This window comes from Strongylocentrotus purpuratus, unplaced genomic scaffold, assembly GCF_000002235.5.
Source record: "Strongylocentrotus purpuratus isolate Spur 01 unplaced genomic scaffold, Spur_5.0 spur5_scaffold_1, whole genome shotgun sequence".
Taxonomy (NCBI): Eukaryota; Metazoa; Echinodermata; class Echinoidea; order Camarodonta; family Strongylocentrotidae; genus Strongylocentrotus; species Strongylocentrotus purpuratus.
In genome coordinates this window covers 17,601,356-17,624,345 of record NW_022145594.1, presented here as the reverse complement: position 1 = coordinate 17,624,345, position 22,990 = coordinate 17,601,356, and the positions used below count along the sequence as shown (strand labels likewise).

Here is a 22,990-nt window from a genome sequence, read left to right as displayed (position 1 = left end):
TATGCTCTTGCATTTATACACGTTTATTCGATGCATACCATGTCATTCATTAATGTCTATTTACTGGCAACTAAACAGCCGTTCGCATACCATGCTTGTTGTTTACATTCTTTCAACATGCCATGCTTGTACATTTCTTAGGCTGCTGTAAATTACTGCATACACTATATTATACAATACATGCACTTTTACATTTTTATCAGCCATTGATTCTTGTGACATTTTGTACTTTGCTCATTTATATATTATCGCCTTTTATCTGTGTATTGCATACACAGCTTCAATTCTGGCAGGGGAGTAATGTAGCGGCTCTTACATTCGCACTACTTACATTCGCCCTACTTTCACGTACATTCATGTCTCCTGTATTTTTCCATCACGGTACTTATTTATATTCATTATTCGGACCACGTGTGTTCATTCCTCCAATCGAGCATCGTGGTTCCGCGCATCGTTCCCCCGCGTATTTTCAACTCCACGAGGTTTTTCTCCACTCCCGCTTTCACCTTGGTCGAGTCAAGACGTCTCCGCAATTTCCTCTCCAGGCTTATTCTTCTGTGCTTTTCGTCGCTTCTACGGCACGTCAACTCTTTCTCTGCCGTGTTCATCGGGCTGCAGTCTCCCAGTGGAACGTTATAGTCAGGACCGACATGGCGCCTGACTCTCCGCTGGGAGCTGCCAGTTTCTTCGTTCCGGTAGCTCTTTCCACTCACGAGCTCATCATTTCACCGCAGCTCATCTAAACATTTCTTCATCAAAGTCCGGCGCATCAAACGAGCATTACTACTCAGCACCAGTGCCGGCTTTGCATGTCTACATTTCTACTTGCCTCCGACATCAAGCGATTCACTGCTTCGTCGTCGAGCGCCACATCTCTTCTCTTCTCTTCTCTTCTCGCCTGAGAGCTTCAACCACATCTTTATCACGAGCGTCAGCGTCGAGATCCTTCACCGCTCTTCAGCCACGAATACGAAGCTGCATCTCCGCCTTCAAGCCTCCGCAACATTCATCGCGTGAGCCCCTTCCTTCGTTCTGAACTCTCTTCATCTTCATTGGACTTTCGACGCCCTTTCTATTCTGTCGTAAGCTTTCATTCATTATGTACATCACATTTATTCATGTTCATTCTCATCCTTAATCATAATGTAACTACGTGCAATATTCACATTTTCAAGTCTGCTATATTTGCTTGACTGCACTTTGCAAGTGCATTGTCAGCTTTGTTTCAGTACCCAATAAATTAACGAAAAGGGAATACTTTCTTTCATGTATTTTATTGTCAGTGCAACCTTGCTTCCTCGTAGCTAAAATAAAAATAAGAGTTATGTTGTGTGACGAGTGAACACGCTTTCAAATATCCATTCACAATACCTCACACTCATACAATGTATCTCTAAACTTCATTAGACCTGAAAGCAAAACTTACATTTCATGATTCACTACATTGCCAGCTGCAAGGATATTTTATTGAAATTCCTCCTAAATTGGCTAATATTCAGTTACACTGTAAATCAATGCCCATATATGTCTTTTAACAACCAATGCAAATTGACAACTGTGAGATTTTCCTAATTTCTCTCTGATTCATTTTGTACAACATTTGAATAATAATGATAATTTTCTGCTTTTATATAGGGCTTTAATAATACATCTACGATGTCTCTATTAAAGCGCACTATTACCCCGGTCATTGGATTCAATGCTTGCCCGCACACAATGTGTGCACAATCTCTACTCCCTGGGGAGTTCACTGAAAAGGATGGCTTTTCAAATGGCCTCATATTTGTAATATGAAAAGTAAAAGCTAAAGGTTGTGGACCACAACTTTGTGTAGTCTTGTACACATTCATTGTATACAGTGTACATGTACATGTACATGTACATGTACCTGTATGTGACTCTTAACAAGACTGAGCCCATGTCTTATCATTTTGATGACTACAAAACCTCACACTGGCTCACAGTATACACCAATACTTGACGCATGTGCTACAATGTACATGATCAACCTTTCCAATTGCTTCCTTCCACACAGTTCCTTTCACAGAACTCAACCTTATCATTAAGCATACTGTACTTCAGGAAAGATTCCGGAGAAGCAAACCATCACTGGAACACAACGTTCACTGCCATATACATGCATCTGTGTTGTCCGGGGGGAAAAAAAAAACATGGGGGCTCGGGGCGATTTAGCCCCCAAAATGCCCAAAAGAGTCCCCAAAAGAGCCCCCAAAACTTTGCATAGAGTTCAATGCAAAAACAAAATAAAGAATGTAATTTTAATGCAAGCAAGCTTGAAAAGTAGCCCCCGAAATTTTTTAAATATTTTTTCCCTGGTGTAGTCCAACGTACACCTTTCTGTGTACCTACATGTAAGTCATGTGACTCTTAGCAAGAATGAGCCAATTTCTTGTAATTTTGATGATTAAAAAATCTGTATGTGCTACGTGATCAACCTTTCCAAATGCTTCCACTCAGTTACTCCCACTTTGCGATTGCATGACCTGAACTGAACCTTATCTTTAAAGATGAAGTTGAGTTCTGGTCATGCAATTGCATTGTGAAAGAAACGGTGTGGAATCTACCAGAAAAGGTTGATCATCTAGCATAATATAAGAATTTGTGTGTATTGCAAGGTTCTGGAATCATCAAAATTATAAGAAATTTGGCCGAGTCTTGGTAAAGTTACAAACACTGTACACAGAAAGATGTATATGGGACTACACAAACACATGGGGTAAAAATCCTACCCGGATTTTTACGATCTTACATGACATATTTACAATATGAAGGCATTTGAAGAGCCATGCTTTTCAGGGAACATGTCTTATTTGATGTCCTTCCACGCTTGCATAATAAGAATGATAACGCTCACAAATTATTTTTCACCTCTTCCCAGAACTCAACCTTCTCTTTAAGCATACTTCAGGAAAGATTCAGGGAGTAGCAGACCATCACCGAGCAGCGTTTCCTTGCTCCGATGCATCATGACCCCATGAGCTCCTAGACTTGTTATCCAGGATTCGTAATTATGGCGGAAGAGGTCTGCCTGGAGGGCCTTGACCGAGTCCTTTGGAATGTCGGGAGGCAGGAGGGCAAAGACGCAACCGCCTCCACCCGCTCCCGTTAGCTTGGCGTGGATCTTGTAAGCCGCAGCTGAACGGACTATGTTGTTGATTGCTGGATGGGACACTCCAATCACGTATAACAGCTGTTGGTTGATATCCACAAGCTCTCCTAGGCTCTTGAAGGCACCGTCCTTGTCCAAGGATTCTCCCGTCTTTAGAGCTTGCAGAGTTCGCTTACACTCCTGCGATATCTCCTCTATGGAATCGAGGATGGGGCCGTATACCTTGGGGTACTTGTCATGACGTCTCTGCACACCTGCCACGAGTTCCTTGGTGCTCCTTGCAACACAGGTGTTAACAAGTAGGATGGACAGCTCTGGCATGTTCTCAAGAGGAGTAATGACCTTCTGCCTGTATTCTATAGCACCACCATGAACGCTTATTGAGTTATCGATTCCAGAGGGATTCCCATGAATCACACGCTCCCCTTCGTAAGCCCATGTATTGATTAACTCCATGTCTTCTCTGCTCCAATCAAGAGTATTGTCAGATGAAGATAAAGGGATTATGGCTTTGGCCCACGTCAGTAACCCTGCGGCAAGACAGACAGAAAAAGCGGCAGAAGATCCAAGCCCTGCACCTGGAGGAAGGGCAGAGGAAACCAGTGTGTCCAGGATTGGGAACTTCCCATTCCTACCAGCGATACACAGGTACAAGTACAGAAAAGCCATCACAGCTAATCGTTTTGTGGTCTCTGTGTCACTGTAACCTAGGAACAGTCGCAACCGCTGCATGATCTCCACACTTGGTTTCACCTCCATGACATCGCTGTTGAGCAGATCTCGGAATTGCTCCTGCAGTTCGAGGACGTCCCAAGATCTTTCAAGGTCGATGTCCGGCAGATTGAGGTGGAGCCGTCCGCTGTCTTTCTCCTTCAGACAAAGGTAGGACCGGAGATTGAGACCTGCGGCGAGTGCCGTCTTCCCGTGGACAACCGCATGTTCCCCATGGAGGATGATCTTGCCGGGTGCAGAGATGAAGATGGAAACTGGCTCAGATGTGGAATTATTGGCAAGTTCAGCTGTCATCTTGGATGAATTTTTAAGCGCACGTCTGCAAGAAATGCTGAGAATAAAAATGAAAACCAGAGAAAAGAAAAACTAGGCTTGAGTCGGTACGGTCGATCACACCGGGACCCGACCGTTGCCGTCGGGTCCCGGTTTCGTTTTTTGAGAACCGGCGCTCCGAAAAAAATAATGAAATATGTAAGAAATTGCAGTTTTGCACACCACTAAAATCAATCCACCCTAAAACTTAAGTATTTAATTGTTACCAATCGTATTCTAGCTCATCCAGAATCAATCCGAACTGCTGATATAAATATGGGTTGCAAAGCAGTTCGCCCCATGGGGTTGTTGTTACCAGCTGCTAGCTAGCTTCTGTACTGGCCGGGTCTCTCGGCAGAATTAATAAATCAGGTTGAAAGAAACATTAATGTTTGAATAATAAAACGACTTTCTAAAAAGTACTTCTTTACAACATACCGATCGAATAATTTTTAAAAGACAAAATATATATTTTTTCTTTGATTTTGAACACCGCATGCTTCTTTTAAAAGCTGAAAATGACTTGGTAATCACGAGAAGTTTCGATACGGATAGCTGCATGTTGCAATGCAAGTTCAGACTAGTCTCGGAAAAATGCGCAGTGCTCCTTGTTAGCTATAATGCGTGCCAGAACGAACCCAAACAAAGACGTGATCGTAACGAGAAAAAAAATCATTAAAAACTACGAGAGCACAATTGGAAAGACAACTACTCAAAATTATCGTAAGCAGATACATAACTTGGAGGAAGAATACAATAGTTGTCCAAGAAAAGCCACATAAATAGTGATATTTAATGAGTTACTATAGGTACAATCATTATCGGAAGGGCCTGCTGCAATATATCTAAACGTGTTTAAATTGAACACGAGGCAAATACCGCCCTCTACGGTAAAAAGCAGTATAACAAAGGATTCGAGTATTTGCAGCAGGCCCCTTGCGATAAGAATATGTACCCAGTTACTCCTCGATTATCACAATTTCTGTGGCATTTCTTGGGCGATTATTGAATTCTTTGTCCAAGTTATGTATCTGATTATGGTAATTTTGAGCAGTATATCTTTCCAATTGTGCTCTCGTAGTTTTTAATGATTTTTTTCTCGTTACGATCACGTCTTTGTTTGGGTTCGTTCTGGCACGCATTACAGATAGCGAGGAGCACTGCGCATTTTGCCGAGACTAGTCTGAACTTGCCTTGCAACAGCTATTCGTATCGAAACTTCTTATGATTACCAAGTAATTTTCAGCTTTTAAAAAAAGCATGCGATGTTTAAAATAAGAGATAAATATTTATTTTTGTCTTTAAAATATTATATGATCGGTATTGTACAGAAGAATTTTTTAGAAAGCCGTTTTATTATTCTAACATTCATATTTTTTGACCAGATTTATTCAACCTGCATAAATCAAAATGGCGGCTCGATTGTAGTCTTTATATTTTTGCTCGAGTTTTTTTTACTTTTAGAGGCACGATAATGGCACTAAACATCGCCAATCATGGATGAATATAATGTCAAATGGAAGAATATACCAATCTGTGCCGAGGTATGCATGTGTTGATTTATTTGACTGATAAAAATGTCACTTTTAAGGGACATACTGATGATATGCGCTTTTTATAGAGGCAAGTGACAAATCCTGCGAGCTGATTTCGGGACACCGGGTCCCGACCGGTGCAAGGCCGTCGGGACCCGGTTTATGAAAATCCCGACATGACTCAGGCCTAAGAAAAACCCAACGTCACTAAAGATTTATCCTTTTGATGTTTTTCTTCAAATACTGCAAATTCCCTAATCTTTAATATGTTTCAAATTGCCACTTTAAAAACACATTTAGAGTATGAGGCCCTGAACTTGTTTCTTCTCCTCTACAAAAACATTTTTCCAATATGTATTTCACTCAAAGTTTTTTTTTTTTTTTTTTTGTTGGGGGGGGGGGGGTATAAGGGGGGAGATTGTGTTTGTTTGTTTGTTTTTTTCTCTTTTTTTTCTGCTGTTCTAATGTTATTTTAGGGAAAAGGAATATTCAATCAACACAGATTCCTAGTTAGTGACTCATTAATTTAGATCAATTCATCTGGTGTTCATTTTTCACAGCATTCTGACAATTAGTATGACTCCATGAGCATGCACAAATTTGTGGGTGTTAATTGAACCGACACTGACAATTCTACATGAAATGTGAAGCTTGGAAGCCCTCATTCCAGGCCTCAAATGACTTACAATTAGGGTCTACACCTGTACATGTACAGTAGGTCCTTCATGAATAAATTAAGTTGTATCTAGATTATCAAATAGAGCTGTAAGTTGGACCAAGGGCCCTATCCTGTCTCGTCAAAAAGCAAAAGAAACAAGACCAAGATTTCTCAGAATATTTTCTCGACCAAGTACTAAGTAGCCCGCTAATTGCAACTGCGGGCTGATGGAGAGTTCGAGACGCAAATTAGCTGGCTAACTTGATTGAGATCAGATCATCGGGCTAGTTACAAAAGCAGGTTATTTTACAACTTCAGTCTGATGAAGACAGGCCAGGTGAGTTGTCAACTGGCTCAGTCATCACTGTGAGTGTCTGTGATAAGACAGTGCAAGATTTTGTTGTATTATAAAAAAAGTCTGCCAGGCTCGCTAGAACTAGAAGTCAACTAGTCTAGAAGTAAGATTAGAAAGCAGGGTTGTTGATTTTTTTGATTTAAATCAGATTTTTATGATTTAAATCAGATTTTTTTGATTTTTTTCCAACGAAAAATAATGGTCACACTTAACAAGTTTTAGACTATATTTAAACTGTTTTACACCAATAATAGTGGTCAAGTAGTCTTTTGAACATTGTGTATTGTACTATTTGACACAATAATCCACTTATATACAGGTAATTTTTTTAATTTTTTTTTTTATTTATTTGCATTATAGAGAGGGACATTTTATGGAAGCCCAAGTAATGTTATGTATTATGTATACATTTAAACTCTTGAAATTTTTATATCAGTCAGTTCAAAACATCCGAAGTGTTACTCCAATGCATGAAGTACTCAAAGAACTTGAGAATTTCCAACAAGTCACAACTGTACGTTAACATCTAATTTGAATGTAATATTTAACCAGATTTGCAATAGGCACTTCCTGATATGCTTGTAACAAAATACACATTTTATGTTTTCATTACAGTGTAACCTCAGTTCCAAATAAAACTTCAATAAATTTTGTTGCAAGATGCAGGATAAGCACCACTGTCCACCACATCATTGATGTGCTGTTTTTTCAAACTATTACATGAACAAGCAAGCACAGCAGTTGTATTGCTGCATACAGTAACACTTGCCCAGCAACTTTCCCATTTTTAAATTCTTACTTATTAAGTATACATGTGTACTTTGAAATTGTGTAATTGAATGTATGGGTAATTGGGTATTGATAAGAAAATACACAAGCATGCAAATATACATGTAATTCTTATCAAATGTACACATATGCCTTCAACTTAAGTAATTGAAAGAATGGGTATTAATAGTAACAAGAAGGAGGTACATACAAGTAGTTCAGCTGTTTTGTAAAAGTATCCAAGTTGTGGACTTTGAGCACCTTTGTAGATTTTATATATTATTTTATTGAAGATTTAACAGTTTGGTGTACATACAGAGAGTTATTTATCATTACTTCGTTAGAAACTTGTTGTTTTCATCAGTTTTGCTTGTTTTACAATTTGAAAATAAAACAGTGGTGTTAAATCAGACTCCATGAGGGTGTATCATTCTTTTAAAGTATCTCTAAAGCATGTGGAACAGAAATGAAAATGATTACATTGAAAGTATCTGTTAAGAAGAAGAGAAAATAGAGAAAAATAATTTTTTTCATAAAAGTTGATTTAAATCAGTGATTTTTTTGAAAAAAATCAAGTGATTTAAATCGCGATTTAAATCATGATTTAAATCGACATGATTTAAATCAAACAACCCTGTTAGAAATAGCCTTAAGGGCTCTCTCGAAATGTTTTTTTAATGATATTATTCGAGAGAGCCTTAAACCGCTCCCATACCCCTGCACGGAGAGGCATGTAAACAAAACTCAAAAGTGGTCCAAAATCACACTTTCGCGCACCCGACCAATATTGGACAGTGGCTTTGATAAATTTTGTCCTAGTTTTGGTCTTAATTACCGCTTTAATTTCAAAATCGGATCTAAAAATAACAAAATAAGAGCAATTTTCTTACCAGACCGATACAGCTCAGCTCCCTTTTCACGTGTACCGTGTGAATTCACGATGTCTACACAATGGTGATGACCTCTGACTGGCACTTCCGTAATTGTGGGTAAATTGTGCTGCTTCCGTATAATGCGCTGTATGAGTGTTATTCAGCGCATTATACGGAAGCAGCACATTTACGAAGTGCTAGTCAGAGGTCATCACCATTGTGTAGACATCGTGAATTCACACGGTACACGTGAAAAGGGAGCTGAGCTGTATCGGTCTGGTAAGAAAATTGCTCTTATTTTGTTATTTTTAGATCCGATTTTGAAATTAAAGCGGTAATTAAGACCAAAACTAGGACAAAATTTATCAAAGCCACTGTCCAATATTGGTCGGGTGCGCGAAAGTGTGATTTTGGACCACTTTTGAGTTTTGTTTACATGCCTCTCCGTGCAGGGGTATGGGAGCCGTTTAAGGCTCTCTCGAATAATATCATTAAAAAAACATTTCGAGAGAGCCCTTAACTTAAGGCTAGTTAGAAAGTAACTAAGGAACATCCATTAGTTACTTCATTGCACAAGTCAAGAAAATCCTTTCACACTTCAACACACACATATATTCATGGTCTGCATAATCAATTGCATTCCAAACGTACCAAGCAAAAGGCGAAAAGCCAAGGACAGGCCAAGCCGCAGAACCAGTGCAGAGATAGCATTATGCACCAGTTAGTTAGGCAGTAGCCCTACGCCGCTCCTGTGCTGCAGCCCGTGAATACCAGGGCCCAGGTGCTAGGCGGAGGCAAGACGGCTAGCGCTGCACACACACCCGACGACAGATCTAGATCTAGATCTACCAAAAGATCATTTTGTTCAACGAAAAAACAAGTTAATGTAAACAAAAAAGACATTTATAAATCATGCATACCTCTTTGTGATTAAGTGGAAAGCAGTCTGAAATATGTTGCGTTTTAAAAACAGATTCGGTGGCCATCAGAAAGCAGAAAAATGATCCTGTCCTAGAAAGAAAAACATCGACCTTGCTCAGCTAGCCTAGTCTCTATTCAAATCGTGATAGTCATGGTTTTCACTTAGAAATGTTATCGAATCATGCATATGTGACAAAAAATTATTCATATTCATACGTTACAAATATTAATAATTTTTTGTAAATACTTTTATGTTTTGAGCTATGATTTTGAAAAAGTTGAGCTATAAATAATTACTTTTGCCTGAATTGTTGATAACACTAGCTTACCTTCATCGGCCGATATCGGGCGATTGAGAACACATTGATCACGCGGAAGGGGCGGGGCAGAACCTAACAAAACAATAACTACCTCATCTCGTTTTGGAAAAAAATATTTTATCTAGTAACAGCTGGTCCCTTATTTGATTGAAAACCTCACAATTGATCTATTAGGCTATAAACAAAAATAACATGTTTAGCGTCCCCGCCCGCTTCCTTTTTGGGGGCCGCCTCCTATTTATTTTTTTTTGAATTTTTTGTATTTTTGAATTTTTTTCTTTTGAAAAAAAAACATGAAAAACACTGCTAAAATGGATCTATTTCTTAATAATAAAAAAAAAAAAAAAAAGTCGGCGGCCAACTTGAAAAAAAGCGCGATTGTCAGGGAAAATGTACCGAACGGCCATTTTGAGCGGTCATTTTGAAGAAAAAAAAGGGCCTCCTCCTTCCTATTTTTCAAAAAAACAGGACGCTAAACATGTTTTTTTTTTTGTATTTGCATGGCCTTATAGAAGATAGTGACAAAAACGTAGGTATAAAGCTAGCAGACAACGCCTTATTTATTCCTTTTCAATATAGTCCCCCCCCCTACCCCCTATACGCTCTCTAGCTTTCTCTCTCTCTCTCTCTCTCTCTGATCTCTCTTTCTCTCCATCTATTGCTCTCTTTCTCACTCTCTCTCTCTATTATAGTGCTGTCTTTCTTCCTCTCTATGTCCGCCTAGCACTCTCTCTTTCTCTCTGCCACCACCTAGCTCTCTAGCTCTCTTTCTCTCTCTCCATCTAGACTGTCTTCCCCCCCCCCCCCTCGCTCGCTCCCTAGGCTAACCCTAACCCTGATTAGTAATAATATCTCCCCATTAAATTTCGATATTTCAAAAAATGTCTATATACCATAAACATGAAACAAAGTCAAACACAATGAGTATACCATTATCAAAGTGATATATTTATTTCTTTTGTACAAAATGGAATATACATTACATGTACAGAATTTCATTGCAAATCATAATCTTTCACTACCTCCATTAAAGGCATTGTTTAACAATGTTTTTAGTTATACAAATCTGAGATGCGTGGCCCTGCATGACGTTATCAGTGTGTGTGATATGGAATACTATATTTTGAAGCCCTAAAAGAAGTGCACTTCATAATGATCAAGAAGTGCCTCAAAAAAATAAAAAATCTTTGAGTGACCAGTTTTATCATACCGGTACTGATTTCACCCAATTGACTGTAGTGTCATTACAAAAAATGTTCAAAATCCTTGGGAAAACGATTTCTTAAAATTTTGAATTCCAATCATAAATATCTAGATAATCAAACATGCGTTTATTGATAAATAAGTATACATCATAAATTGAGCAAATAGACATTGTAAAATGCCTCAACAGTGCTTCCTTGTACTGGGAGTAGTGTGCTTCAAACCAACGGTACAGGAAGCGGCAAGTGACAAACACTCTATTTCATATGAATTACCGTAATTCTTCAATACAAAAATAAATTGAAGCCTTGAAATGAAACCGAGCATAATACTTCACTATGAGATGGATTATGTTCATAATATCGATACAAAAATATTGTGCTCTTGTACGGCACATACTACATTTAATTCTCTACATGCTTTAATCATTCTTTCATACATTCACCAATAAGAAAAGAGCTTTTGAAACTACTACCTGGTAATTGGTAAAATAGTCCTGTTCCCTGCCTCACAGGTAGAATTATGGACTCATGTAGACTATAATTTTACCTGCAAACAAATGACACAACATGTGCACCATCTCCATCACCATGAACGAGGCTGAACAATCAGTGTGTTTCTACAGGAGACCCGGAAATTAACAATATCATAGATCCGGAATAGGCCCGGAAAAGTTGCCTCTATCTGCATGCGACCAGTCCGTTACAATAGAAGTTCAGTTGATGGGATTTAGAAGACTTTAGCAAAATTTAGCGGACTATTGTGGACTTAAGCGGGACTGTCGGAGGTTTCGAAAGTGTGCATGGTAATGCATTGTGTCAGGTGACCTAAGTGCTAACACTAAAGTCTAGAAATGTTTTTACAAATAAAAATTCCTCCTCTGAAGACCGTTATGCTATTCTGTTGGCGTTAGTGTTATAATTGGATTATGGTGTTTTCCTACAGAAGCGAGTACAAAAGTCTGGATAAATGCGGAAAGTAACAGAGAGTAACGGAGAGTAACAGAGAGTAACGGAGAGTAACGAGGAGTAAGAGTACTTTGAAATCTTGTAAAGACACACCAAAAGACTTAGTCCACATGAAGAGCTAGGCTTTCCTGCTTGTCGTGATCAATTGGAGTTGTTTTGATAGTGATGTTTTCAGCGGATCTCAAAATCTTGTCAGAATGATGGGGAAGTTTTCCGTTATCAAATGGTCATCAAGGAGCACTACTACCAAGTTGATTTCAAATTCTGAGAACGGAAGAAGAAGAAAACAACAAATGAAGAAATTACCAGTATAGTACAGCTATCTAAAGATTACCGTAATTAACCGCACTTTTTTGCCGCCAAAAAAAATTCAAAGTGGGGTGCGTCTTATACACAGGTACAATTATTTATTTTTTAAAGTTTTGATTTACGCCCCTCCACCTGGCGCTATGCCTGGAAATGTCCCCCAGCTCAGTAGTCGGTGTGTTAACTCAACACTCAAAATTGTCTGTCATCTTGGTTTGAAAGTAATCTTTCTGATAGATTTCCATATGTAGTTTATAAGTTTATAATAATAATTCCTCCAATTTTTCTTCTATTACACACGGCGTACCACAAGGTTCTATCCTAGGTCCTCTACTGTTTTTTAATTTACATTAATGATCTTACACATTCAACTGCACCTCGCAGTAAAATGAAAGGCCTTCCCTCGTTTATACAACGTAAATTACGGTACAAACATGCAAAAATAGTAAGAGAATAGAGATAAATCCGGAAGTAAATAACAAAAAGGGGGAAAAAGATTAAGGCTGAATCTGTACTTAAACATTTTGACAATAGTTTCTAGCCAACAATTCATGTTATTTTGGGCCAATATGGGGTAATAATCAAGTAGTACTGATAAATGCCATTCACCTCTAAATCACTCTTTGGTGAAAAGAGTGAAATTCGGCCTATTCTGTAAAATATGTGCTTCCTTTTATATACCGTACTGGAGTCACACCAAATTAAATGTTAGTCAAGAAAAGCATAACGAGATCAGTGGTATAATCATATAATCAGCAACCTTGTGGATTTGTATTTCATTTTCCGACCAGTTCAGTAAACACCACTGCCTGACCCCCCCCCCCCCCCCTCCCAAAAAAAATCAAATCATTGTTTCATTGCCCGCCCCCTCAACGGGTGGACTCACACGACACCACTGTATCTGTATCTCATAGTATCCATCTCTTCTTCAGGGGTTATAGTGAGCACTAAAAAAAAATAAGTCCTTTTTTCTTTCCTCAACCACCCGCCCCCTTGAGTAAAAAAAAAAAGAAAAGAAAAGGGATTCGGGGAAAAATATTGCATCTAACAACATTCCCCCCATTTTGAGTAAGAAAATTGGGAGAAAATAGGACAAATCAGGAAAAGAAATAAAAAATGATTTAAATTGGGTAATTATCAGGCCTGCTTCTTACTTTAACAAACTTACCAACTTTGAAGTTACTAGTGGCTAGCGTCGGGCAGGTGAAGAGACGAGGGAACACCATGTACATGGGGATGGTGAGCCCCCTACAGACGTTGCCTTCTCCGATCTGAATGTTCTGAATCTCAGTGGCTACAAAATACAACATTCAAAAGAATACTGATGTCTAGAGCAAGAATGATAATAACTTCAGATATTTAGAGGTTCTAAAAACAAAAAAATACCAGTGTTTAGAAATATTGAGAATGGTAACAATATCCAAGAACAATTTATAATGTTCAACAACGAGAAATCTACCACTTCTTTGATAATGTCAAAATTATTTTTGGAATGACACAAAAATTTTTAAAATAAGAGTAAATTACATGATTTATCAATTAAAAAATTACACAGGGGAAAGTAATGATTAGAATGATACATTATCATACTACATGTATCAATCAATTGGTATAATAAAATCTTATTTCAGGATATGTTGGTAGCTTCGCACTTCATGGATAACATGTCGGTACATTTAAGACAACTTAAAGGATGAAATCATGACTGAAAATTTCCTTGCTCCACATTAGAGCTGGTCCACTCTGTATATCGAACTGTTGTACCATAGATCATTAATCTAAATCTCACATCAATTAGAGAATAAAACATTACTCAGAGTAATCTAGTAAATGATTGTTAATATACAAATATACACTGTCTTGAGAGGTTCTGGTTAAAAATATAGGCAAGAGGTGACTCCAATAGTACTCTTTGTTGAGGAGCGCAGCCCTGAAGATAATAGTACTATTGGAATCACAGAGGTTCGTAATTTTAACCCAGCAACCGAAAAGAAGGCAGGGTATATTTGTTTTATATCTTACATCAAAATTTTATTTTATCCTGCATCAATTTTTTTTTTTTAATCCTGCATAAAAAATATGACTTTAGCACAGCGTAGATTCCATGACGTGAGCGTCGTGACATTGCCGGAGTTGACTGCTGGAGGCATTTTAAATCCTGTACGCTCACTGAATTTTCAAACCATTCAACCCTTCAAAAACTAATAAATTTTTGATATAATATAATAAGATTTTGAATGTCCTTAATGAAGTAGGCTTACCATCCCTGGCGTACCCCTCGGCACACCCACAAGTCTCCACTCTAACTAGCTGGATTTCCACTGATTTGATTGGTGCGTTGCAGCTTTCTATGATCACATGACCTGTAAGGGGGTTCTTAATGCAGCAGCTTGCAGAGTCGAGTCTGCCTTTGATGATGAAGTTTGGTAGTGCTGTTTTCTGTTAGATTTGGGGTGGAGATTGAGAGAGAGGGAAGAGGGAGGGGGAAGGGGAAGAGAGGAGGAGGAGAGGAGAGGAGAGGAGTAGGGGAGGAGGGGGATGTCCAAGAGTAGAAAAGAGACAAGTATATTATATATACGTACATATGTATGTTTACATAATGTACATGTGGTAAGTCTTGACTTCAATATTCAACACCATTTAATCTGATCTTATTTTTTCAGTATCAGTCATGTTTTACTCTAAATCAAGAAGTTGATGGTTCAATCTCTGCTAAATGCACATGAAAAGTCACTCTGTCTCTCTCTTGACACAGATGTAAATGTTAGGATATATTTCTGAACACAGTGCATTAAAGGGATCGTGTAACAATGTTAAATCTGAGATACACGGCCCTACATGTTATCAGTGTCTGTGATATGGTGTAATACTGAAGCCCTAAAAAAATTGCGCTTCAAAATGATCAAGAAGTGCCTCAAAAAAGTAAAAATCTTTGAGTGACCGGTTTTACCATACTCGTTTTCCCCAATAGACTGTAGTGTTATGAAAACCGTCAGGCGAACGGTTTTCAAAATTTGTAATTCCAATCATAAATATCTTGATAATCAGACAGGCAATCGGCTTGTAAAAGTCATAGGGTTCCTGACTGACCTAAAGGTTTATAATTATCATTGCATCATGAGCTAAATCCAGAATTTTTTTTCAGAATCTGAGACAAAGTTACCGGATCCCTTTAAGAATGGCTGCTAGAGCATACCGAGTCATAACAATAATTTTCAAACCACTTTTAAAGTACAAAGGGATGTTTGTTTAATATACAAAGACAGATTAAAAACATTAACACAGTGGGTAGTCAAAGTGCTACATGATTAGCCAATCTTATTAGCTATATTTGTTGTACAATTAAAGAAAATTATTTCAAGAGTTACTTCTTACATCTTTGACATTCTGTAATGATTGGGGAGTGACGGTGAATGGTACGGGCTTGGGTTCTGCTTTGACTTTCTGGTCCTTGTATTCAATGATGAATTCTATCGTCTTCACCAGATCCTTGGCGAGAAGAGAACGTTTTGCCTGTGCTTTCAGAGTGTACTGTGCAAAGTAAACAAAATACAGAAATAACATATTGTGAGTGGAACTGTCCTTTGACAAGACATTGAACTACATTTGCCACACTCAACCCAGTTGATGTAAAATGTGTACCTGACAGGAATTAATTCCTTGAAATGCTAGAGCGCCGCAGTGGCCACCTTGATAAAGCAAGGGTAATAATCGGGGCAGCGCCAGGAGCGTCACAAAGTGAGGGACATGTGCGCTATATAAAAAGCCACCATTATTATTATTATTATTATTAAAAAGATATACATACTCTAATTAACAATTTTATGCTGTTGGAGGCACCGATGACTCAGTGGTAGAGCAGGGGTCCCTCAACCGGGAGGTTCCGAATTCAAAACCGAGACAATGCACTCATGCCATTTGAAAAGGCATTAATCTTCATTACCAAGTCCCTCGGAGAGGACTGAAAGTTGTTGGTCCTCTGGTTGCTTACTTACATATGTACAAGCATACACATGCTTTTTTAGCTGTCAGGTATAACAATCCCTCAATTTTGTTGCTGTACTTTGATGAGGAGCTCAATTCAGGCAAGGTAAAATGAAACTCAATTCAGGCAAGTAAAAAGGAAAACAAAAGACTCATATCATCAGAACTTTTCAAAATGTTACCATTGTATTTGATGATGAACTCAGCTGTCATTACTAGATTCTTAGGAAGAAAGGAAAGCAGTACCTGTACTTTAAGAGGGTACTGTTCAAATACCGTTGAACAAATATAATATTACATGTACATCTTTTAATAATTGACCAGGAGGGATTAGACTACCCTGCATGGTCACTGACAGGTGGTTATCTCATCAAATCAGCTCTCAATTAACATAAGAAAAAGAGGATCATGGGGGACAAACGGTCACCGATTAGGCATTGGCTGCTTTATAGAGGGCGCAAGTAGCTATAAGTAGTGCATTGGGGCTTTAAGCAAAGGAAATGAGAAATACATTACACTCTAATTATCACAATTTGTCTCCTACATATTGCAATTCTTTTTTATATCATTTAAATTATTGCACTTACCGGTATTGCAATCATTATACGACTCTTGAAAGTAAACAAGTTGATTTCTGAATTTCTCGAATTCCCACTGGCTTTATATGTGAACCGACCAGTTCCAGTAGGCAATGGTTTAATTTATGACCGCTGTCTCAAAGGTATGGTGGTCTGTAAGAGATTGGGATAGCTCTTCAAGAATGAGTATTGACACAAAAATCAACCCAAAATAAAAACTGACCTGAACGTTAACAAACACACCATGGTACGTCTCATAGAGCGTCTTGTTAAGTTTGGCCTTTAACGGGACTTCGAATGGGATCTCCGTCTTTCCAGCTGGGATCTTGCCGGGTTTAGCTGCATTCAGCGTCACACTCAAAAGCGGGATGGGCTGGGGGTAGTAAAATACATTTAACATCAGTGAATAGTGAATACAATACAATAGCAGTGAGTGACTTAGCTCTGGGAAGCTCAAAAGAGCCATGGTAAATAAACAATAAAATGATTGAATATCAATGTCAGAAAACCACACTTAAGTAGATCTATATAACACCAAATCCTTAAAAGAGCCCTGTGAACAGAAAGTGTTTTATACACTGTTTATTATAGATAATTATGTCTTAATGACCTTGGCCCAGCAATACTGGTTACCGGTAATTAATTATATTATTACAATTTTTTATTGTCACTGTTTTTTACGGATAACTGATTTTTCTTATAAAACTGAAGATATGGCGTATATATTCAATACTGAATGAACACCATAAAACTAGGCTACATACATGTAAAACTCTTACCAACAACAACAACAACCTTGGCCCTGTCTCATAAAGAGTTGATATTAATTGCAACTTATTCGCGATTGATATCGATCACAAATATGTACATTGATAACAGGTAGGGGACTGCAAAATTGCGATTGATTGGAGGACTTGCCATTAATTTGGATCAATCAAAACTCTTTTTAAGACAAGGCCCAGAACTACTGAATAATGAGTACTTTTAATATCCAGAAGTGTATTCTGTGGTGATAGACTTGCTAATAAATATTTTTGATGCATGTTTCTTACAACAAAAAAAACTATTACTCCACGGGCAACATCATGAGGAATGTATAACATAATAAAATGTATCATGTTCAAAGGCTTAGGGCCTTAAAGGGATCGTTTAACAATGTTAAATATAAGATACACTGCCCTACGTGTTATCAGTGTCTGTGATATGGTGTAATATTGAAGCCCTAAAAAAAATTGCGCTTCAAAATGATCAAGAAGTGCCTCAAAAAAGTAAAAATCTTTGAGTGACCGGTTTTACTATACTCGTTTTCCCCAATAGACTGTAGTGTTATGAAAACCGTCAGGCGAACGGTTTTCAAAATTTGTAATTCCAATCATAAATATCTTGATAATCAGACAGGTGATTGGCTTGTAAAAGTCAAGGGGTTCCTGACTGACCTAAAGGTTTATAATTATCATTGCATCATGAGCTAAATCCAGAATTTTGTTTCAGAATCTGAGACAAAGTTACCGGATCCCTTTAGGGCAAATTCTCTCTGACAAGGGTAATGAATACCATGGACAGTGCATACTTTAAACAGGCAAAATAAGTTGGTCCTCCCTAACCACCCCTTGGGATGCTACAAGACAATCATTTACTCCATCAGGAACAAAAGGCCTGCCTTCATCAGCTAAAGATTGCCAAATATCCTGCTATTTGAACTAGATAATTAACTGGATAATTTGCATCCTCATGAGCCCGAAGTTGCAATCAGCGAGATAATCATCACAAGATATCTTGGGCTAGTTTGCAAAATATCCCGCTTTTTGTCCGGTGCGTCTTCACCAGCCCAAAAACTTGCATTATGCGCGAACGCTGAGCAAAATATCTTGGGCTTGAGTTTCAAGTTTCGAGGTCAAGTCTGATGAAGGCACGATTTGTAACTTCAGGATTATTTCCCAAATCAGAAATAGCAGACTATTTTCACCAGCCCAAAAACTCGCATTATGCGTGAACGCTGAGCAAAAATATATCTTGAGCTTGAGTTTCAAGTTTCGAGGTCAAGTATCGATTATTCATACCTTAATTGAGTTGTAAAAGGCTTCAAAGTGACCGACACTTTTGCTGCTAAGTTGAAGATTGACCGATCCCTCGGCTACGAGCGTTATTCCTTGATGCTGGAACTCCGTCTTTGTCTGGATCACGATCACCCCAGCAAGTACTTCCTGCAGGTCAATGAAAAAATTACATTAAATTTGGGGAATCAGATGGATTTTACTGATCACTTAAAGCATGGTTTCATCCCAGACACATGGGCACTCAAAATCCTAGTCTAAATCCCCCAAATTTCAAACTTTTAACAAGTGGGTCATGTAAATGCAAAATAATATTATTACTAAAGAGACCGCCCTTGATTTACCTCCGCTCGAGTCTGCTGCACCCTTTGCTAGCATAAAGTGAATCATCAATCATTTAGTTTCAGCTTGATGATAGATCAAACATAATTGACAGCCACAAACTCGGTCCATACGGTTCGTTTGGCGGCCGCATAATGTATGAGTTTTGACATATGTGCATCATGGTTAGGTCAAATTTTTCATTGAGTTTACACAGAGATTCAGGACCAAAAATGCGACCAAGAGAAGCACACAATACTGTACGAACCCCCTCTTCACCAGGATTGACGTCAATAGAATTCTGATTCAAGTTTTCAAAGTATTTTTTCCAACTTTGGTGAGTTGAATTGATTGTCTCCTTCTTCTTTCTTCTATAAGACTTGGTTCCTCTTCTTCTCTCTCTCTCTCTCTCTCTCTCTCTTCTTGAATTCTTCTTCTCGACTTCTGCTGTCTCCTGATTTCTTTCTTCTTTCTTCATCAAGACTCAAGACTCAAGTTCATGATCTTCTTCTTTATCTTCTTCTTCTCCTGGACAGTAGTGCTGTAGTCAAACGTTTAACCGTCCGGTATCCGACCGCCCATGGCGGATTCCGTTTTCAATTGGACGGTTTCGTTTTCCCGTTTTTTTTTTTTTTTTTTTTTTTTTTTTTTTAATATTTTTTTTTTTTTTTTTTTTTTTAAAGTTTCGATTTATGCCCCTCCACCTGGCACTATGCCTGGCAATGTCTCCCAGCTCAGTAATCGGTGTGATGACTTACAACTTGGAAACTAGAACAACACTCAAATTTGTCTGTCATCTTGGTTTGAAAGTAATCTTTGTAATAGATCTCAATATATATTCATCCAAGTTTAACACATGGTGTACTACAAGGTTCTATCCTAGGTCCTCTACTGTTTTTAATTTACTTTAATGATCTTACACATTATTCTAAAACGACATTGTTACTATTATTTGTTACTAGTTCACAAGCACAAATCGGCGCCTTCAGTTAAATCAACTTCCTGCTTTTTCACACGGCCAAAATAAAATATAAAAAATAAAAAATAAAAAACGATTTTTTTTTTTTTTTTTTTTTTTTTTTTTTTTAAATCGTTTAACCGAAAACCGTCCGGTTTTGACAGGCGGTTAAACGGAATTGGAGATATCCGTGATGTTACAGCACTACTGGACAGTCATTTAATTTCTACAGAAACAAATTTTGACATAAAATGTGCAATGCTTTAGCACTCCTTCTAAATCTTATATAACCTAGACTAGAGGTACTATGACTAGAGTCAATTTAGATCGTTAGGGATCAATAGGGATCGTTTAACAATGTTAAATCTGAGATACACGGCCCTACGTGTTATAAGTGTCTGTGATATGGTGTAATATTGAATCCCTAAAAAAATTGCGCTTCAAAATGATCAAGAAGTGCCTCAAAAAAGTAAAAATCTTTGAGTGACCGGTTTTACCATACTCGTTTTCCCCAATAGACTGTAGTGTTATGAAAACCGTCAGGCGAACGGTTTTCAAAATTTGTAATTCCAATCATAAATATCTTGATAATCAGACGGGCGATCGGCTTGTAAAAGTCATGGGGTTCCTGACTGACCTAAAAGGTTTATAATTATCATTGCATCATGAGCTAAATCCAGAATTTTGTTTCAGAATCTGAGACAAAGTTACCGGATCCCTTTAAAGGAAGGTGGAATTTCGTTTGACTAACACCAAAAGCCGCACATGGGACAATAGACATTATTAAGGTAGTAATTATTGCTAAATTTACACACTTACTCCTTCGCTGTAAATCTTATTAGCTTTCTTCAGACGTAAATCAAGTAGCCCCGCCATTTGGAACGTTGAAATGTGAAATTCTGGACTTTTTATCACTTTCAATCAAGTTTGAAGTTGAAGTGGACGTCGTACTCGTACTCTACGTCATGACGTAGGTGGGCGGAGAGACCTTGTGATCGTTTAGTCGGCCGGTTATCGATATTAACTTACTTTTCGCACCCCCCCCCCCCGCCCCCCCCCCCCCCCTAACGCGGCCCCTCGTTTCTATTCACTGACACTGCACTGATAAGGTAAATCCTTTTCACATTTCTAACACAGCCTTGCCCTATTATATTTGAAAAGCGCTATACAAGAACGAGCTATTATTATTACCAACTCATTAATTGTTCTTCTAAAATCATTAACATGCAAGACAATATAGACCATTTTCGTAATGTACGTAATAAAAAATGCATAAATCTTTGTATATGTTACAAATTATGTCGTAAACCTCACATGCATAATTATAACTGCTCAATCCTCTCTCCCACATGGTGCAACTTTTTTGTGTGCACTTTTTCAAATATTCCGGGGGGGGGGGGGATCGACGAAAAAAAAATCGATCGCCGCCCCATAGTATTGGACAAACATTATGGCTTGTCCTACAATAATAAGGAGTTATAAATCTAGAACTCCTAATTAGTCTTATTTAACGACACGGATATGCACTCGCATTCTAACCATTGAAATACCATTTTTCGTATATCTATAACAGGTGTGTGAAATCATTTGTAACAAGGCATTTATATATTATGACAAAGATGTTTGCATCGAATTTGATTACATTACGAAAATGGTCTATTGAACTCGCTCTTTTCTCATGAAAGAATTAAAGGTATTACAAAGTTTTGGTATGGGGTCATGAATTTGGTTCAAATTAACATATTGGAAGCATATGCGTTCGTACAATATACATTGATCGTTGTCGCAGTCGAAATCTAGTCTAAAGTTATGAAATTGTAAATAATAAACTCTTTATGTTGTATAGCTCCCTCTCAAGGTCAAGATAATAATTTAGCTAGGAAACAATGTTTCTTGACTAAAATCGACCGATTAGCTATTCCCGTTTGGAAATTATATATCCCAACTACATATTCTGATATTTTCATGGTCGCAGCTAACATTATACGGCCATAGGCGCTATTTGAAATTTATCATAATTTACCGGGAGTACCGGTAAATTTTTATATTCATTTTTTCTCGAAAACAGAAGTGTTTTAGGGGCTAATTTTTGTATTGCTCATAATGCATCCACAGGGGCATCCAAATATACCAAAATTGTAAAGATTCACTATCCACCCAAATTTCAAAATTTCCCAAAACTTTGTATTACCTTTAAGGTCTTTTTCTGTTTTCCTTCGACATGCATTGGCTTATCCCTTATATTCATACCCCAGTGTCCATATCCGCTGACTTGCGAGTCAACAAATCATCTCTCTCTCTCTCTCTCTCTCTCTCTCCCTCTCTCTCTTTCCCTCTCTTTATTTCCTCGTTTTTGTGACCGTTTCAAGTCGTTGCACTTCTGCACTCATGTTCTTATGAACGAATTTCGGCCGGTGCATAAAATCTATGCCTATACAGCGATTTTCTCTTACAGGCGCATTTCATATTCCCATAATTCGTACATTACAAACTAACAAACAAACAAACGTCATTGAATATTGGGTGACAATAAGCCATATTCAGTTATCAACTATTATTATTATTACTAGTTTTATTTCATCAGGGTGCATGCATGGTCTCATTTCAAGACCATTTCTAGACCTGCTCTCCCAGAGAGCCATCCATTCACATAAAAACATAGATTCAAAACATACATGCATTACAAAGGTAAAATTATACATGGCATATACAATAATTAAACTCAAATTGATATCAATAAGAAAAAAGGGGGAAAAAGAAGTTTAAATATAGGTAACATAAAAACACACGTTAACAATTATAAGAAATAACTTGAAGCAAATCACAATCTATATATTCCAAATGTAATAGGTCTTTACTTTTGCTCGTTTACATTGCAATGCCGAACAGATGAATGGTCCAATTGTGACATTAGTGATTTTTTTCCCCTCTTTTTTTCTCCATCTTTCTCTTCTTCCTTCTTGATATTGGAAACAGTGCAAGACGGAGCGCGATTAGCGAAATAATGTGAAAGCA

General features: G+C 37.9%; 2 protein-coding genes across 2 annotated transcripts; both read right to left on the bottom strand.

Moving 5' to 3' along the window:
- Window positions 1-2,842: 2,842 nt before the first annotated feature.
- Window positions 2,843-9,395, bottom strand: LOC589139 (mevalonate kinase-like). Its single transcript, XM_030977760.1, has 2 exons — window positions 9,283-9,395; window positions 2,843-4,193 (listed from the first exon to the last, which is right to left on the bottom strand). Exon 2 carries the CDS (start codon window positions 4,154-4,156, stop codon window positions 2,915-2,917), a length of 1,242 nt encoding a protein of 413 aa, XP_030833620.1. The 5' UTR covers window positions 4,157-4,193; window positions 9,283-9,395; the 3' UTR covers window positions 2,843-2,914.
- Window positions 9,396-11,677: 2,282 nt separating this feature from the next.
- On the bottom strand, window positions 11,678-20,933 carry LOC585806 (vacuolar protein sorting-associated protein 26C). Its single transcript, XM_785617.5, has 7 exons — window positions 20,795-20,933; window positions 18,703-18,846; window positions 16,866-17,015; window positions 15,456-15,611; window positions 14,342-14,519; window positions 13,249-13,374; window positions 11,678-12,038 (listed from the first exon to the last, which is right to left on the bottom strand). Exons 1-7 carry the CDS (start codon window positions 20,849-20,851, stop codon window positions 11,956-11,958), a joined length of 894 nt encoding a protein of 297 aa, XP_790710.4. The 5' UTR covers window positions 20,852-20,933; the 3' UTR covers window positions 11,678-11,955.
- Window positions 20,934-22,990: the final 2,057 nt, after the last annotated feature.